Source organism: Ovis aries, chromosome 22, assembly GCF_016772045.2.
Source record: "Ovis aries strain OAR_USU_Benz2616 breed Rambouillet chromosome 22, ARS-UI_Ramb_v3.0, whole genome shotgun sequence".
NCBI lineage: Eukaryota > Metazoa > Chordata > Mammalia > Artiodactyla > Bovidae > Ovis > Ovis aries.
In genome coordinates, this window is record NC_056075.1 from 50661789 (window position 1) to 50679935 (window position 18147).

General features: G+C 64.2%; 1 protein-coding gene across 8 annotated transcripts in view; it reads left to right on the plus strand.

Annotated features, from left to right (window-relative positions):
- The window catches only part of INPP5A (inositol polyphosphate-5-phosphatase A), a 151524-nt gene that overhangs the window by 66088 nt on the left and 67289 nt on the right, over window positions 1-18147 (plus strand). For all 8 annotated transcript variants that reach the window (XM_027960449.3, XM_042238650.2, XM_042238651.2 and 5 more), the window contains 2 exons: window positions 7915-8015; window positions 10953-11040. In XM_027960449.3, the coding sequence (XP_027816250.1) occupies window positions 7915-8015; window positions 10953-11040 (189 nt within the window). The remainder of the gene's footprint in view (window positions 1-7914; window positions 8016-10952; window positions 11041-18147) is intronic.

The following is an 18147-nucleotide window of genomic DNA, read 5'->3' on the forward strand; positions in this document are numbered from 1 at the left end:
GTGGGCGCTCTGCTCTGCGCTGCCTGGCGCGGCCGCCACCGTCCACGGTGGCCAGGCAGCCCTGCCTCTCAGCGTGGGTCCAGACCGTCAGCACTCAATGTGGCCGTCGGCACGGTGGGCTTGGGGCTGCCGTCTTATTATCTGTGTTATGCTTACACCTTCTGGTCTGTCCCTTTATTTCCCCATTTCTGCTTTCTTTTGGATTAGTTCTCCGTTTCTCTCGCGTTCCATTTGAAACTGTTGACTGGCGTCTTGCGTCTCATGAAGGGTCTTCCTGGCAGCTGTGGGTTTCGAGTCCCCCTGCCTCTGGTCAGCATCCTGCTCCTTCACGTGCCACGTGGACACGCTGGGACCGTGTGGGTTTCCGAGCAACGTGTGCCGTCCGTCTGCCTGCACTGGGGACTCCAGCCAGCGGGTTATAGTTGCTGTAAACTATGATTTATAATTGCTACTTTAAATCAAGGGTCAGCACCCCGTCCCTGCCCTCCAGCCTAGCCAGTCCGACCTGCTGCCCGGCTTGGGGTCAGGTTCCCAGGGGCGGCCTCACCCCCTCGCGTGGCCTCCACACCTGCCCAGCGGCATTCCCTCGAGGCTGCTGGCTGTGGGGCCTGAGTCTGTGCTGGTCCCCTGGTCAGCGTCTGCCCAGCCTGCCCTAGTGGAGCTCCACGCGGGCTCACGGGGACAGAGCCCATCCGAGTTTACTCGTGAAAATGTTTGAAGGACGGTTGGCTGAGCTGTGTGATTCTTGGCTTATACTTGCTCGCATTGAGGATTTTTATAAAAAAAACTTAGACATTGGTTCTGTTGTGGCTGCCGGCGGTTCTGGTGGGTGTCGGTTCTGGTGTGGGTGTCGGCGGTTCTAGTGGATGTTGGTGGTTCTGGTGTGGGTGTCGGTGGTTCTGATTTGGGCCTTGGCGGTTCTGGTGTGGGTGTCAGTAGTTCTGGTGTGGGTCTTGGTGGTTCTGGTGTGGGTGTCGGTGGCTCTGGTGAGTGCTGACGGTTCTGGTGTGGGTCTCTGGTTCTGGTGTGGGTGTTGGCGGTTCTAGTGGGTGTCAGTTCTAGTGTGGGTGTCGGTGGTTCTGGTGAGTGTTGATGGTCCTGGTAGGTGTCGGTTCTGGTGTGGGTGTTGGTGGTTTTAGTGGGTGTCAGTGGTTCTGGTGTGGGTGTCGGTGGTTCTGATGTGGGCCTTGGCAGTTCTGGTGTGGGTGTCGGCGGTTCTGGTGAGTGCTGATGGTTCTGGTGTGGGTCTCTGGTTCTGGTGTGGGTGTTGGTGGCTCTAGTGGGTGTCGGTGGTTCTGATGTGGGCCTTGGTGGTTCTGGTGTGGGCCTTGGTGGTTCTGGTGTGGGCCTTGGCGGTTCTGGTATGGGTGTCAGTGGTTCTGATGAGTGCTGATGGTTCAGGTGGGTGTCGGTTCTGGTGTGGGTGTCGGCAGTTCTACTGGGTGTCAGTGGTCCTGGTGTGGGTGTCGGTGGTTCTGATGTGGGCCTTGGCAGTTCTGGTGTGGGCCTTGGTGGTTCTGGTGTGGGCCTTGGCAGTTCTGGTATGGGTATCAGTGGTTCTGGTGAGTGCTGACGGTTCTGGTGTGGGTCTCTTGTTCTGGTGTGGGTGTCGGCGGTTCTAGTGGGTGTCAGTGGTTCTGGTGTGGGTGTCGGTGGTTCTGGTGAGTGCTGACGGTTCTGGTGTGGGTCTCTGGTTCCGGTGTGGGTGTCAGCGGTTTTAGTGGGTGTTAGTGGTTCTGGTGTGGGTGTCGGTGGTTCTGGTGTGGGCCTTGGTGGTTCTGGTGTGGGTGTTGGCGGTTCTGGTGAGTGCTGACAGTTCTGGTGTGGGTCTCTGGTTCTGGTGTGGGCCTTGGCGGTTCTGGTGTGGGTGTCGGCGGTTCTGGTGAGTGCTGACGGTTCTGGTGTGGGTCTCTGGTTCTGGTGTGGGCCTTGGCGGTTCTGGTGTGGGTGTCGGTGGTTCTGGTGTGGGTGTCGGTGGTTCTGGTAAGTGCTGACGGTTCTGGTGTGGGTCTCTGGTCTGGTGTGGGTGTCGGCGGTTCTAGTGGATGTCGGTTCTGGTGTGGGTGTCGGCGGTTCTGGTGAGTGCTGACGGTTCTGGTGTGGGTCTCTGGTTCTGGTGTGGGCCTTGGCGGTTCTGGTGTGGGTGTCGGTGGTTCTGGTGTGGGTGTCGGTGGTTCTGGTGAGTGCTGACGGTTCTGGTGTGGGTCTCTGGTTCTGGTGTGGGTGTTGGCGGTTCTAGTGGATGTCAGTTCTGGTGTGGGTGTTGGTGGTTTTAGTGGGTGTCAGTGGTTCTGGTGTGGGTGTCGGCGGTTCTGGCGTGGGTGTCTGGTTCTGGCGTGGGTCTCTGGTTCTGGCGTGGGTGTCGGCGGTTTTAGTGGGTGTCAGTGGTTCTGGTGTGGGTGTCGGCGGTTCTGGCATGGGTGTCTGGTTCTGGCGTGGGTCTCTGGTTCTGGCGTGGGTCTCTGGTTCTGGCGTGGGTCTCGGTGGCTCTGCTTCCTGGGGGCCTGGAGGACTATGTCTTGCGCTGGGGTGTGCCTGGGAGGCTGTTGCTCTGGGGTGATTCTCTCTGGTGCTCAGGGGCCTTTCCGTGTGGTTCAGCTCCCCTGCCTTGGAGGGTTTCCCTGGGCCCTGGGTTTAGATGTGAGCTCCGGGCCCTGCCTCGCTCTCTCCCCTTGGTACCGGGGTGCAGAGGCTCCCCACTCTGCCCTCGCCCACGCCTGCCCCTGCCCCTGCCCTCTCACTGACGCTCTTTTCACCTTCTTGGGTTTTTCTGGCCTGTGTGGCCCTTGCTGAACTTTCCTCGAAGTTGGTTCTCCCTCGGGCCCTCTGTAACCTGCTTTTCTTTTCTGGGACGATTTTGTCCTTTTCCCCATTTCTGTCCTGAGGTCGATCCTGTCTCTCTTTCTCGTTTCTCCTCCCCTCGGCGCCTGTTTGGATGTTCAGCTCTGTCTGCGGGGGGCGGGGGGGGGGTGCCTCGCAGCTCTGGGCTGCTCTGTGCCTCTGTCGAGGGCAGGCCTTTTCCTGGAGGTGCTCTTTCCTTGTGGGCCGCAGCCCTGCAGGGACGTCCCCTTCCTCTGCCCGCCCCCAGCAGCCTCGGCGCGGGTCGCGTTCCTGGCCTCACAGCACCCTCTTCTGTCCGTCGGGCAAAGCTGTGCTGCCTGCTGTGGGCGAGAAGGTGCCTCCCCTGCGTCTCAGGGCGCCCGCCTGCCCCCTGCTCCCCTGCTCACATTCCTGCTGCAGCCGGCCCGTCCTCCCCGAGGCCCTGCTCTGCAGAAGCGGGGCCTCCTGGCGCCCTGCAGCCGGATCCATGGACCCCGCTGGGCTGAGTGTTCCTGCCGTCCGCAGCCGCCTCGGCCTCCCCTGCCCAGGGCCGTGTGGACTGGTCACCAGGCTGCCCGTTAGATCCAGAAGCTGTGAGCCCAGTGGCCCGCCCCCTGACCCCGCCCCCCCCCCCCCCCCCCCCCACCGCCTTTCCACTCTGTTCTCCGTGCGTTCGGGCTGCTTCGATTCCGTCTGGGTTGGAAGTTGGCCTGGGTTTTCGCGCGGGGGCCTCTCTGTACCCGCCTCCCATCTGAGCCAGAAGCTCTGGGCTCCCGTGTGGCCCTGCAGAGTCTAGCCCTGGCGCCTCGCCTCCATTTCTCGGCTTGACATTTCCCTGAGTGGAGCTTGTACTCCCGTTTCCCCAGAGATGCAGGAGGCGGGGGGGGCTTCATTCTCTTCATCCACCGGTTTTCAGAGAGGTGTCCTGACCCCACTCTGACTGGCATGGGGGTGTTGGTTAGCGTCGTCATGAACTCATGGATCTAAGTGTGTGTGTGTGTGTGTGTGTGTGTGTGATGGATCTAAGTGTGTGTCTGTGTGTGTGTGATGGATCTAAGTGTGTGTGTGTGTGTGTGATGGATCTAAGTGTGTGTGTGTGTGTGTCTGTGTGTGTGTCACGGATCTAAGAGTGTGTGTGTGTCTGTGTGTCTGTGTGTGTGTGTCACGGATCTAAGAGTGTGTGTGTGTCTGTGTGTCTGTGTGTGTGGGCGGGGGGGGGGCCTGTCCTGGGTGGAGCGGGGGTGCTGGTTAAGCTCTGACGTGGCGTCAGGCTCCTCTCCCGCTTCCTGCAGGGGCCCCCAAACCCCCCGCACACCCCCCACCCCGATGCTCCTTGCGGGGGCCGGGCTTCTCTGAACCCACTCTCTCCCCCGAGCCCCGTTCCCAGCTGTGCGTTCGTCCCCGGCCGGCCCAGGGCGAGCCTCTGTGGACCCCGTGTGGCCTCTGGCATGGAGGCTGCGTGGTCTGTGGTCCGTGGTCTGCAGAGACGGGTGTGGCGGCTGCTCTCCCGACGTGCGGGCCCTTCGCACAGGTCTCTGTCACTTTCCTCCCCAAACGCTTCGTGATGAGGACCTTCGTTCTCACGCGAGACCTGCCTTTGTCTCCTCCCGCCCACTCCTGTGTGAGCTCGTCCCGGCGCCTCATCGTGGCTTTTGAAGCGCCCTCTCCCTTCCTCTGTGTGGAGGGGCCTCCCCACCGGACCCTGCGGCGGGTGTGCCGGGCCTGCGGGCCGCCGGGGGCTCCCTGACGTGTGGGAGGGCGCGGGGGGGCTATTTTTGGATTTCTTCGAGATTTGTGGGATGAGAGTCAAGTGTATGAGGAGCCTGGCGTGATGGGAAAGGTGGATTCTGTGCCTTAGAAGGCCGCTTCAGTTCAGACCGTGACAGAGTGAGCGGCCGCTGAGGGAGACGCGCGCAGGCATGAAGGCGGCAGCAAGGCCCCGCCCAGAGGGACCCGCCTGACCGGCGGCTGCTTGGGCGTCACGTCCTGGCCTCCCTGCGAGGCTGCGGGGCGTCCCTGGAAAGCGCCGCTCAGCCCTCCCCGGGGACTCGGGCGCGGTCCCCGCCACACTCTGGTGACCCACAGCCTCTGTGCACGGTGTGGTGGTATGACCTGCAGGAGCCCACTCGAGAGCCCTGCCCGTGTCTGGGGTGCCTTCTGCCCTTCCCGCCTCCGGACTGGCGCTGGGCCTGAGCTGCAGGACAAGGGGGACTGGGCCCAGAGGACGCAGCCCTGAGAGGGGTCGTGAGCCACCAGCTTCCTCGGGATGACCTGCGCTGTCCGCGCCCCTCCCCATCTGTGCAGCTCCGGGTGTCCGGGTGGTGCCGCTCAGGTGGAACCCTGGGCCCCTCACAAAGGTCTGGCTTTGTGTGTTGTCCCAGGTGCCAGGCGCGGCGGGTGACAGCCGCGTACATCATGCAGCTTTTGGTGGCTTTCACGCGACTACGCTGTCCGGTCACTTGTTCCTGGGCCTGAGGCCAGCCCATCTGGGCACCTGACCCAGGCTGCCCAGAGCTGCTTCTGACCGAGGTCCCTCGTGCCCTTTGCGGCCCCGGCCCTGGGCCCGGAAGCCAGCCTGCAGTCTGCCCTGGCTGTGGAGGTGATCTGCTGCCCGAGCGCCCAGGTCCCTGCCCGGCTGTGGGGTGTTGGGTGAGGTGCCCGCTGGGAGGCATGCCGCCTGGTTTCCCGAGCCCTGAGGCCGGAGCCCAGGAATGAGGGGTCCGGGCCTGTGTTGAGGGGGCAGTGAAAGCGGCCTCGTGAACATCCTGTACCCTGCTCAAACGGAACGCAGGTGCGAGCCGGGTGCAGCCGCGTGCCTTGAAGCTGCACCTGCTGCTTGCCATTTCGGGTCGGGGGCAGCTGCTGCCGAGCGAGGCTTCCTTTGGCCCCCGCCTGGCACTCTGCGCTCCGCTCCAGGGCCTGGCCCCACGTCCCGTCCCCCTGGCCTGCTCCCTGTTCAGCTGGCTGAGCCCCAGGTGCAGCCCCTTCCTGTCGGGGACCTCACTGCCCTTGTGCCCAGAGGAGCCGTGTCTTGAGCCCCTTGACCGCGCCCATCCGTCCACGGCTCGCTGACCTCTGGGCAGGACGCAGGAGCCGAGGCTGGTGCAGGCGGTGTGGGAAGCAGCAGTGCGGCCTGGGCCTGGGCCGCCGGCTGCGGGATGCCTGCCTCTGGGATGGTGGGCGGGGGGAGGCCAGGGTGGCTCCGGGGTCTCGGTGAGCGCTGCAGGGCCGGCTCTGTCGCCGCGCCAAGGGAAGCGCAGAGCAGAGGACGGGCGGGACGGGGGTGTGGACAGCCGGGGCCCTGCTGCTTCCCCAGCGCCGGCCTCACTGCCCTGGCCGCTGCCCCCGCCCGTGGACGTCCTGGCACCGCTGCCTGCTCCCCCAGCTGTGGGCGCCCCAGGGGGTGGGGCCGGGACCTCCGGGTCCCCCTTGAGCCCGTGTGGGTCCACTCCTGCCCCGGTGACCCAAGGGTCGCTCCCGATGCCCAGCCTGTTCCAGGGCCCAGGGGAGATGCGGGTCCGGGCCGTTGCCCGAGTCAGGACCCTGTGCGGGGAGGGCTGCAGGGCTGCCGGGCCGCTGGACGGCTCCCCCTCAGGACGGCTCTCCCCCAGGACAGCTCTCCCCTGCTCAGGACGGCTCTCTCCCCCTCAGGACGGCTCTCCCCCGCTCAGGACGGCTCTCTCCCCCACTCAGGACGGCTCTCCCCTCAGGACAGCTCTCCCCCGCTCAGGACGGCTCTCTCCCAGGACGGCTCTCCCCCAGGACGGCCCTCTCTCAGGATGGCTTCCCCCCTCAGGACGGCTCTCTCCCCCGCAGGACGGCTCTCCCCCTCAGGACGGCTCTCTCCCCCACTCAGGACGGCTCTCCCCCAGGACAGCTCTTCCCCTCAGGATGGCTCTCCCCCTCAGGACGGCTCTCTCCCCCACTCAGGACGGCTCTCCCCTCAGGACGGCTCTCCCCCAGGACGGCTCTCCCCCAGGACAGCTCTCCCCCTCAGGATGGCTCTCCCCGCTCAGGACGGCTCTCCCCCAGGACGGCTCTCCCCCAGGACGGCTCTTCCCCTCAGGACGGCTCTCCCCCGCTCAGGACGGCTCTCCCCTCAGGACGGCTCTCCCCCTCAGGATGGCTCTCCCCGCTCAGGACGGCTCTCCCCCAGGACGGCTCTTCCCCTCAGGACGGCTCTCCCCTCAGGACGGCTCTTCCCCTCAGGACGGCTCTCCCCTCAGGACAGCTCTCCCCTCAGGATGGCTCTCCCCCGCTCAGGACGGCCCTCTCAGGACGGCCCTCTTGTGCTCCCAGGAGAGCCTCCAGGCAGCAGGGCCGCAGCTCCGGGGACGACTCCGTGGTCGAGGTCAAGTGACAGGAGGGAGGCCTGGCTGGGCGCCGCCTCGGGGCCAGCCTGGTTGGTGCGGGGGGGACCCTGGTGACCAGGGAGACGCTGCGGGCCTCGCCCGGGGGCTGGGCTGAGCCAAGCCCGGCACAGTGGGCCCGCCAGCTCTGCCACCTGCCGCTGCGTGGCTGCACCCTGGCCCGCTGGCCGCTGCAGCGTGTCCACCTCCCCAGGGGCTGGGCTGGGGCTCAGGTGCGCGTCGGGCGTGAGACAGCGCCCGCCCTCGCGGCCGGCTCTGCCCTTCCTGTGCTGTGTCCGTCGCTCAGCCGTGTCTGACTGTGGCCCCCTGGACTGGGGCGCGCTGGGCTCCTGTGTGCGTGGGATTCTCCAGGCAAGAAGATGGCAGTGGGTCGCCATTCGTTTCCCCAGGGGATCCGCCTGACCCAGGGATTGAACCCAGGTCTCCCGTGTTGCAGGCGGCTTCTCCACTGTCTGAGCCGCCAGGGAAGCCCCGCTTCCCCAGATGGTGGAAAACACGCACACACGTGTGCACAGCGCCGACACACGCATACGACACGCGTGCGCTCGCGGCCTCGCGGGGCCACGGTGGCGTCAGGACGGCTGTCCTCCGGGCCCTGCCTGCGGCCTGTGGCCGACGTGGGCCGTCCTGTCATGGGGGGAGCACCAGCGTTCTGGAGAGACCAGGGGCTCCCTGGGCCCACGCCCCGGGTCGGGGCCGCCCTGACGCCTGCCTTCCTCCGCAGGTCGTCCACGCTCACAGGCCGCACTTCCTGGCCCTGCACTGCCAGGAGTTCGGAGGGAAGAACTACGAAGCATCCATGTCCCACGTGGACAAGTTTGTCAAGTAAGTCTGGGGGCAGCTGCCTGGCCTCCGCCTCCTCCTGGGGCGAGGTGGGTATGGCTGGGGGCAAGGGGCACAGCCCCACCTGAGGGCCAGGCCCGGGGCCAGGGCGCCTTGCCAAAGAGGGGGCGTGGCCCGGGGGTGGGGCCGGGGGGAGCGACGGGGTGGCTGCGCCCAGGGTTCAAGGCACCTGTGGGCTCAGAAGCGTCAGCCCCAGGTCCAGGCCGAGGTTCTGTCATGTGGCCTGATGGCTGTGAGCTGCCTGCTGCTGCTGAGAACAGACAGATGGGCGGACTGATGGACAGATGGACCGGGTGTCCACTCAGAAGCTCACAGCTCGTTGATCGCAGTGCGATGGGCACAGAGCGCCATCGTCCGTGGGAGGCGCACCCTGTGGCTCCGTGGGAGTCAGTCCTATGCAGAACCGCCCAGCGCCACCCGGGGACAGGGACGCAGACCTGGGAGCTGGACGCGGGAGTGGGCAGCAGCAGGCTGGATAGCAGGCGCCTCTCTGCTCTGTGTCCCCAGGGGTGGGCACCACCCCTGACCCAGATTCCAGGCGCTGTGACAGCTCCCACTGGTGGAGGGGGAGATGGCACTTCTGAGGCAGCTGTGGGGGTGAGGCACCGGGCCGGGGGGTGTCCAGCCTGGGGCCCAGCCTGAGGCCGAGTCCCACAGCTGTCGCTGGCCTCAGTTCCCTGTGGATGGTCATAAGTCATCCATGTTTTCAGCTGTCACATTATGGGGTCATTTGTTAAAAGACAGATTTTTTAAAACTACCATATTTTCCCCAAATAACCTATAACTTAGAGCAATTTCAATCAGAACGTTTCCTTAGCCCTGAAACTAATGCTGGAGTCACCACAGGGGGGCAGAGGGTCAGGGCTCGCCACAGGGATTCTGCAGCACAGTGAGGTGGGCATCCGCACTGCCCCGGCCCGGAGCCCCCCGTGTGTGGGGGCGGGGCGACACCCAGCGGGCTGTGCAGGAGCCCCCACGCCCCCCCCGGGTGTGGCCAGGGGCAGCTGGGTCGGGAGGGCACCGCGGGGTCCTGGGCCAGGAAGCTGTGAGGCTGTGTTCCCGCCCTGCCCTGGTCCCCCCGCCCCGCCTGGGCTGAGTTCCAGTTGACCCAGAGTGAGGGCGAGAGGCCTGAGGGTGGTCTGATGGTCCGAGGGTGAAGTGCAGGAGAGCATCCGGGCAGAGGCTTCTTCAGAAGGTGCGCAAGGTCCAGCAAAGGAAAGACAGACACACTGGGCCGTGGTGATATTAAAGTCTTCATCAAAAGACACTGTAAACGAAGTCAAAGCTTAGCCACACTTGGGAAAAGTATCTGCAATGTACTTGACTGTCAAAAATTGTCAGTGTTTAAATATCTAAAGAGCTCTAATAGGTCCACGAGAAGAGAACACTTTGGGGAAGCCGGGCATTTCAGAGACAAGCAGACGCAGCTGCAGGGTCTCACCTCCGTGCCATCACACGCTCCCGGGCGCCTGCCATCCTCCTGCTGCCCTTAGAGGCACTTCATTCCTGCCCGAGTTGCGTGACGCGCGTGTTGCTGTTTTTGCTCTGACCCAGTCAGCTACGTGTTTCAAAGGTTAGAAAGTGCAGGAACGCATCCCCTGCGTGGCCACCTGCCGCTCCCGGGGCACGGCCGTGTCTGCAGTCAGCTTTCTCTCCGCACCATCTTCCTTTGACCTGAGAACGTTAACATTTATCTCAACACAAGTTGCTGCTGATCAATTATCTCAGCTTTTGTTTGTGTGAAGAAAGTCTTTGTCTTTGTTTTTGAAAGATGTTTCTGTTGAAAACAGAATTCTAGCTTGTCCATTTTCCCCTTCAGTACTTTAAGGATACTGCCCCATTGTCCTCTGTGCGGCCTTGTTCCTGAGCAGAATTGGCCGTTGTTCTGGTCTTCATCTTCTGAATATAGTGCGTCTTCTTCCCCCGACACTGAGTTTGTCTTTCTAGCTGCTGTGTAGCAACTTGATTGTTTTGCTTTAGTTTGATTTTCTTTGTGTTTCTTTTGCTTGGAGTTCTTTGAGCTTTTCCAACCTGTGGGTTCATAATTTCACTGAAATTTCAGGAAAGCTCATGGATTGTTCCTCCCTTCCGGTCACGGAGGTCTCTACAGCTCTTCCGGATTTTCCAGTTCATATTTCCTTCTTTGCTCCAGTTTGGATAGTCCTGTCTTCTGGTCACTGACCTACCCTCTTCTGCTCACACTCTCACCTGCTCTCAGGCCCGTTCGGTGGAGTCACTTCCGTAACTGGAGTCCTAGCGGTGCCATTTGTATCCGTGTTTTCCTCGCCACTCTGTGCACGCTGTCCTGTGACTCTTCGGTTATATCTTCGCTCTTTCAAGTTTCCTTTCAGTGAACTGCATTGCTCTTGTCCTTTCAGGGTCTGTTTCTGTTGACTTTCTTGTGGAGCACGGGTCCTGTTTTCCGCTTCTCGGCAAGCTGATCTTGCAGTTTGTTGTGCCCACACCCCACCTTGCCCGCGGGCACGCTGGGGCTTGTCCGGCAGGTGGCCGGGGCTCGGGCACTCATCTGACCCCCTCAAGGCTGGTCCTCCCGGCCCTCCTCCCTGCTCCTTCCTGCCTCCTCTTCAGTTCTCAGAGCTGGAGCCCTCTTCTCCCCATCCCGGGTGGAGGGCCAGTGGGTCACACGGCAGCCGTGTCCCCCCTCCTTGCCAGGCGGTGTTGGGGTGCAGCCCTCGGGGGGTCAGGCACCCCCCATCCATCCAGAGCCATCGCAGACCCTGGGGGTGCGTGGCGGCTGCACTCCAGGCGCGTCTTAGAGATGGGCCTCCCCCTCCCGCTTCCTTCCCCTGCTCCCGCGCTCCCGTGGTTTCGAGGCTGCCGTTCCTGCCCCCGTGAGCGCTGCTGTGGGACAGGGAGCTGCCTGCGTGATGTGTGTGAAGATGCCGCTCTTCCTTCCAGGGAGCTGCTCTCCAGCGATGCCATGAAGGAGTACAGCCGGGCGCGGGTCTACCTGGACGAGAACTACAAGTCCCAGGAGCAGTTCACGGTGAGCGTGCTCCGCCTCGGCGCGGGGCGGCCCATCCCGGGCACGGGCCGGGCGCGGGCCCCACTTGACGGCGGGGGGACCGCAGACACCAGCCCCCGCTGGCCTGACGGCCAGGGCTGTGCTGGGTGGGGGACAGGCGGGCGTCTCGGCGCAGCGGAGCTGGGCGGCCCCGTCTGGTGGAGGGTGGCGTCGTCAGCTCGTCAGGGGCTGGGGCCTTGGCCTTCGGGCACAGACGCCGTGGCCTCAGCAAGGCGGGCGTGCCCGCTATCTGTCCCCGTCTCTCTCACACAGCCCTGTGGCAGTTTCTTGGGATGCTCGGTTCTCTCGCTCTCTGCGGCCTGCTCGGAGCCACCCGTCGTGGCTGCAGCCAGATGGTTGGCGGGGTGAGGAATCGTTCACGGTGGAGGCGCCTGGGGGCTGAGAGGGCTCCGCTGTGCTCTTGCCTCGCCCCTGGAGGTGTATCTCAAAAAGGGGTTTCTCAGTTTGCAACGGAAAGCAGAAACCTGCATCAGAGCATTCCCCTCACTCAGCAGCTTCCCTGGAGGAACGGCCGTCGTGCAGACGGTTGTGTGTAAGGAAGGTTATCAAAAATTATTTGCCAGTGAAAACTGGAAGTAATTTTAAGTACCCAGAATTAGACGTTTTCACACTGTGGACAAGCCACCTGGCGGAATAACCAGCAGCCACCGCCGACGCGCGTCCGGTTGGGCGTCGAGGTGTCGAGGCCACGCCCCTCCTGTTCCCCCGGGACCTTCGGAGTCTCGGCCTCCCAGGCCCGCCTTTCCTCTCTGGTCCAGTACGCTGATGGCGCGATCGTGACGGGGCCATGCCGCTTGGTTTCAGCCCGGGAAGGCACTCGAGGCGGCGCCTCCTTGGGCAAGACTGACCTCTCACCGGACGCCAGCCCGGACATGGGACAGCTCGGGTCTGAGGTCTCCGAGGCTGTGTCCCGGGGTCCGCGGGACCGGACAGGGTCTGGAGACGAGGCCGGAGGCCGGAGGCCGGACCTGCCCAGGGCGCGTCGGGGCCTCACTCCCTGCCTGCCTCACCCCGCGGGCCGTCGTGGGCTGCTCGCTCCCAGTAGCGCCGCCTGCAGCCGCGGTCCTGCGTGGCCGTGTCTCCCGGGCGGGAATGTCCGCAGGACTCCACACCCCGGTCTGGACCTTGCTCTGGACATGCTGTCTCAGGGGAGGCGTGCGTTTGGCAGGAACGGTCTGAGGTGAAGGCCTACCTGGCCCTGGCTCTGCGTGCCCGTCCACCGCCCCCTCACGGTCCTGCGTGGAGCCACCTTTGCCGGGCCCTCTGCCGTCCTGGTGGAGGGGCCTCTGCGCCCCTGCGGTTCTGGGCAGGGCTGGGCAGCCATGTGGCCACCCCCTCGCCCCAGCCTGCTGGCCTCTGCCTGTCAGAGGGAGGGAAATTTAATTTTTACAAGATTAATGGCGTTGGAGTAATATTTTTAGCTGAGTGTGGTTCAAATAATAGGCCATTAATTGAAAAAGGAAATTGAAATGAATTTATCTTGTACATAAATGCTGTCACAGGTATTAATAGGGATCAGAAAATAGTAGCCTGTTCCCAGAAAGGGGGTGAACCTGCAGCTGCCCCTGGTGATGAGCACGAGGTGGGGGCCCCAGAGCCCGCAGCAACAGTTAAGAGGGGGTCTGCAGCCTGGGGGAGCTGGGCCCGGTGGGGACTCTGGTTGGGGGGCAGGGCGCTCGGGGGGGGCGGGGCTCTGGCTGGGGGGCCGGGGCGCTGTGGGGCGGGGCTCTTGTTGCGGGGCGGGGAGCTCTGGGGGGGGGTGCAGCCTGGGGGAGCTGTGCCCTGTCTCGGGGCTCTGGGCGGGGCGGGGCTCTGGTTGTGTGGTGCAGCCGCTCAGCAGGGGCCTGCAGGTCCTGGTCTTCACCAGGAGGTGGCGCCAGAGCAGCACTTCCCATTCCAGCCGGAGCTGCTGGAAGCGCAGATTTTAGACTTAAACTGATAACGCTAAATTCTGTCTGCTCGCGAAGACCGTCCTGAGTGGCCGCTCACTGAAGCAGGTGGCTCATGTGGTCCACTCGGGCCTGAGGAGACGGACTGTCCCCCACTGGCCGTCCTGGGCGGCTCCGCTCCCTCTGACCCTGCCCGCTGGCCAGTCCCCTGCCTGCCTGTTTCCTGGGAGGTCTCCTCCTTCCGAGGTGCCCCAGCCTCCCATCCCCCATCCTGCTCCTGCGAACTTCCTGACTACCCTCACGGGCTGACTGCCCGGCCCCTGGGTGACCACGCTGTGAGCTGGAGGGACTGGCTGGAGCCTGCAGGCTGGCCCAGGCCCCTGGCCCCTAGACCCGTGCCTCGGGCCGCGGCCACCTTGCTGGGCTGTGTCCGCCTTCTGCTCTCTGCGTCTGCCCCTTGGATCCAGAGTCTGGGAACACCAGGTCTGTCCCTGAGCGGCCGGGCCTAGGCCTGCTTCAGCACCTACCAGCTGCTCGGCAGACTGTCTGAGTGGGTGGGCGGGGCCCGGGGCAGAGGGCCTGGATCTCAGAGGTCTGGCTTTGCGCACCTCGAGCACCGCTGGTTGGGTGGGTTTCCCTGGTGCAGGGGATCTGAGCCTGGGGCCTCCACTTTGGAGTCGGGGAGATGGAAGGCTCATGCACAGTTGGGGAGGTGGGGGCTGGGATGAGCTGGAAGCCATGGGCAGTGGGGTAAGACCCCACGAGGAAGGGGCTGCCCCCCAGGTACCTGCCCTCCCCGGCCCTGATTCCCGCCCCCCCCCGGGTCTCCCTGAGCGGACGTGGGCCTCTCTGTGCCCAGGGGTCTGGACAGGGCGCTGCTCTGGGTGGGGAGGGGGCTGTGCCACTGACCCCATCCTGGACAGCTTCGCCCCGGTGTTTTCTGTGGTGCAGTGGAAAGCGCCCTGGGTTTCCTGGCCGACTTCCACACCTGACACCCTGGTGGTTTTGTGTTTGTCCGGAAGAGCCAGGATGGCCCAGTTTTCATCCCTCATGAGGCTCAGATGCTGGCTCTGTCCCCACCACAGCAAGTACGCCGTCAGGGGACCCTGGGAGCCCCTTGCAGTGTGACTGGGGGGGCCTGAGGCCCTGCCCACCCGCTCCCTGCTCCCAGAGCCCCTCCTGGGGTGGCTGCCGGGCCCTGGCACCGCCTGCTAGGGACAAGCCTGGTGGGGGCCGCGAGGCGTGAGGTGAAGCCTGTGGCCACATGCCTGGCTGGTCCTCACCCGCTCCTGCAGGGTGTTGGCAGGTGCAGGAGACAGGGTGGGCAGGGCTGACCCTCCTAGCCTGTGGAGGTGCCGCGTGGTGGTCCCGCCCAGCGCAGGCGCCGGGGCCAGGCTCCTGAGGGCTCTGCGCCTGGCTTTGGCGAACGCAGCGTTGCCCTAGAGCACGGAGGTTCTGACTTCCCCTCAAAGCTCTGGAAGTGGGTTCCATCTGGACAGACGGGTCAGCCTGCTGGCACCTGCCTCCCGAGTGCCCGGGCTGCGCGGCTGCGCCTGGAAGATGGAGGAGGCACTGCCCACAGCCTGGCCGGCCCCTGCTCCCCCCACCAGCTTCCATCATCCCCACCGGCCTGGACCCTGGAAAGAGGCACTCTCCTGGGCTTCGTGGGTGGGCAAGAGTGTGGCCAAGTCCAGTCCCACAGACATGGACTCGCGGTTCTGGGGGTCTCCCAGGACTGGGCCCTGTTGGCAGGGGGAGGCTGTGGCGTCGGAAGAAGGGCCGTCTCAGGTCCCTGCAGGAAGCCCCCTCCCTCCCCGCTGACGCTGAGGTCTGCAAGCTGCTGTCCCCATTCACCAGGCGAGCAGCCCCCTGTGGCCTGACTGTTTCTCCCTCGTGATCAGACCAGAAGACCTGGGTCAGGCCCTGACGTCCGGGGTGGGGGGTCTGTTCACACCGAGGGGTCCCTTCCTGCCCTGGGGGTCCTGCCGTGCTCCCACTGGTGGCTGGTGTCCACTCTGGTGGCTCCTGGGCCCAGGACGCCTGGGCAGCAGGTCACCAACACACTGGCTCCTTCCTCCCTCGGCGCCGTGTCTGGGGGCTCACAGGCCTCAAGGGTCCGCACTGGGCCCGTAGTCTCCTCCAGTAGGGTCTGGGCCCTTCCTCCAGCCCGGGGCACCTGGAGGGCGCCTGCTGGAGGGGCTGGGGTGGCGCCGCCTCTTTTCTGCCCTGCCCCCCGCCCCCTGGCCTGATGCCCGCTCCTTCCAAGGGGTCACCCTGCTCCGTGGCCTCTTCCTGTCTGCTCTCCTGGATGAGACTCCGGGGGACATTCACAGAGAACTGACGGCACTGGCTGCAGCTCTTTGGTGGGAGGAAGGGCAGGACGGCACCAGCCTCTCGGATGCAGGACGATCTGTGTTAGCCCCTCCGGCCCCGCCTCCTGCCCTGCCCGCAGGTCCAGACAGGCCTGATGAAGTGAGGGAAGCAAGATTGGTTTTCCGAGGGCGCGGGGCCCTCGGCGCTCAGCTAAATCACGGCTGCCGGCCTCGGGGGCGGGGGCGGCCGCTCCCCCTGCGGCCGGGCGGCCCCGCGGGACGTGGTGATGTGCGGCCCGGCAGCGGCAGGGCTGAGGGAAGGTGAAACTGTCATATCGATCTTTTTAGCACTAAAATATGAGGCACTTTACTCTGCTCCCCGCTGCTGTGATGCGAAAAATAATAACTTGGGTCCAAATTAAAAATATTGATCTCTGGAAGGTGCTGGAAGTAAATAAACACCTTCCGAAGTTTTCGGGTCAGCCGAGAGACGGCACTCGGCAGTAAATGTGTCCGTGTGTCAGAGTCCAGGGTTCTTGATCTGTTTTTTCTTTAAATTGATTTTTCATTATTTACTTCCTAAAAGTGTTGGAATCTGGTCCTCCACTGTTAAATCCCAGTGTTTGGGCAAATCATTTCTTTGGGGCTTATAAGCTGCGCCTAATCCACTCCTCATTGATTGATTGATTTTTGACTCAATAAGCATGCGGGCCGGCCTTATTTAGTGCTTCCGTCATAATTTTTTATGCATTTAGGCTCGACTTTTTTATTTCCCTCTAGCGGACAAGCTGCGTTGGGCTAGCCAGCGAGGACAGTTGCCTCCGGGTTGGTTTGCCTCCAGCTGGTGTCCCGCAGAGCTGCGTGTGTCCTGGCCATGGGCTCGTGGTGGGGCTGAGCCCTCCCCGGCCTCTGAGGACCCCCTTGTGCACGGGGGTGACACGGGGGTCGGAGAGCCTCCTGCGACTGCGCGCGCGCGTCTGCGATGCCGTGTTCCCCGGTGGAGCTCCCCTGCGGAGGCCCCAAAGCTTGGGCACGTCCGGGTCATCACGCGGCCCGGACCCCAGGCTTGGCCAGAAGCTGGGAGAAGGGGGGCCACCCAGGACGGACAGGAGGTGTTGTGTGGCGCCTTCTGCGTGGCCGTTGTGCGGTGAGACCGCGCCTGGGAAGACCTGGGGCTTACAACAGGGCACCTGGCCGGCGGCGTGTGTGGCTGCCCCGAGAGCCAGCAGCCGTTTCCGTTTGGAGCCCGGGATGGGACGCCGCCAAGCAGGGGAGCTCCCTGGGCTGGACTGGGGCGGGGGCAGGGAGAAGGGGGGCGGCTCTGGGGGGCTGGTGCAGGCCCACCCCGCGCTCTGTCCTTGAGGCCAGCACGTGGCGCTCAGTGCCCAGAGTGCCCCTCGCGCCTCCCTGTGCTGTGAGGAGCAGTGACCAGAGGTCCTCGGGCTGTGCCGCGGTGTTGGTGATGCTGCTGAGACATGGGAACCACGTGTGTGGGGCTGTGTCTGTCGCTCAGGTCCTCCAGGAAGGCGCCTCCCGGCTCCCTCACTGGCCCACGGGTGCCGAGTGGATGGAGGAGGCCAGCGGGGACGTCTCTGCCTCACCTGGACTTGAACCCCGACCGACAGGCCACTTCAGAGCCTGGCCTGAGTGCTCAGGGTCCTGCCCCACCTGGGCCAGGGCAAGTTGGGAGGATGGGCGGACATTCCCAGAGGGCATGCTGGCCAGAGGGCAGGAGGGCCACTGGCTGGGGCACCAGGGTGTCAGCGGCCCCATGACAGAGGCCGGAGCCCGTGGGGTCCTCACGGGCTTACTGGGAGGGAGGAGCTGCTTTTCTCCTTCCTGGTTTGGAGGCTGTGGAGTGAGGGGGACACAGCAGCGGCCGCTGTACCCACATGGGAGGGGCAGGGCCCTGGTGCGATGGTGGCCTGCTGGGGTTTGGGTGGGAGGCAGACAGAGCCCGGCCACCATGGACATGAGGCCAGCTCCCGTGGGGCTGCGACGACCCCTCCTCAGCAGGGTGCTCGTCTTGAGTTCCACCCACCCCTGAGTGTCCATTCCTGGGTCGTGTGTTTTAGCTGATGCCCTTTCCTGGATCACCAGTACCCGCCCCTTGCCTTGGGCACCACCTCCCCTGAGAAGCCAGGTTTCAGATGAGAATGCATGTCTCAGAGGCTGGTGTGCCCATAAGGTGTGCCCGGGAGGCTTGCAGAGTGCAAGGAGAAGCTCTGGGTTGCTGTCCTCCATTTCCCACCAAAGATCAGAGGACTTCCCTGGGCAGCTGCAGAAGGGCCCACGCTGGCTGCCCAGGCCCCGCGCGCACCTGGCAGGTACGGGGCCTAGGCCACAAGTACCGCCTCCCGAGAGCAGGGCTGGCTGTTACCAGCGGGGGTGTGGTCCAGCGTCCCAGGCACCAAGGTGCCGTGAAGCCATCCGTGTGGCCACAGGACATGCGTGTTGTGCTCTGTGTGCTGGGCCTGCTGCGGGTGCCACGGATGCAGAGACACAGCACCCGTGACACTCACACTCTGCCCTCTGGAGCTTGCACACTCCAGTGAGCACAGGCGCACGCACATGACACTCAGCCTGCACGTGACCCCTGCACACCGCACGTGACCCCTGCACACCGCACGTGACCCCTGCACGTGGTGCAGACACGCTGCACGTGACCCCTGCCTACAGGTGACCTGACAGCCTCTCTGTGTGCCCTGGTGGAACCTGCAGAGTCCAGGAGCAAGCACACTCTGTGTGGTTACAAGATTGAAAGAGCGGGTGTGAACGTAACTGCCCAGTACCACCCGAAGGCCTCTTGGAGATGGGAGTGGAGACCAGACTGCTCTGAGGAGGCCACGTTTAGTGGGGCCAGGAGG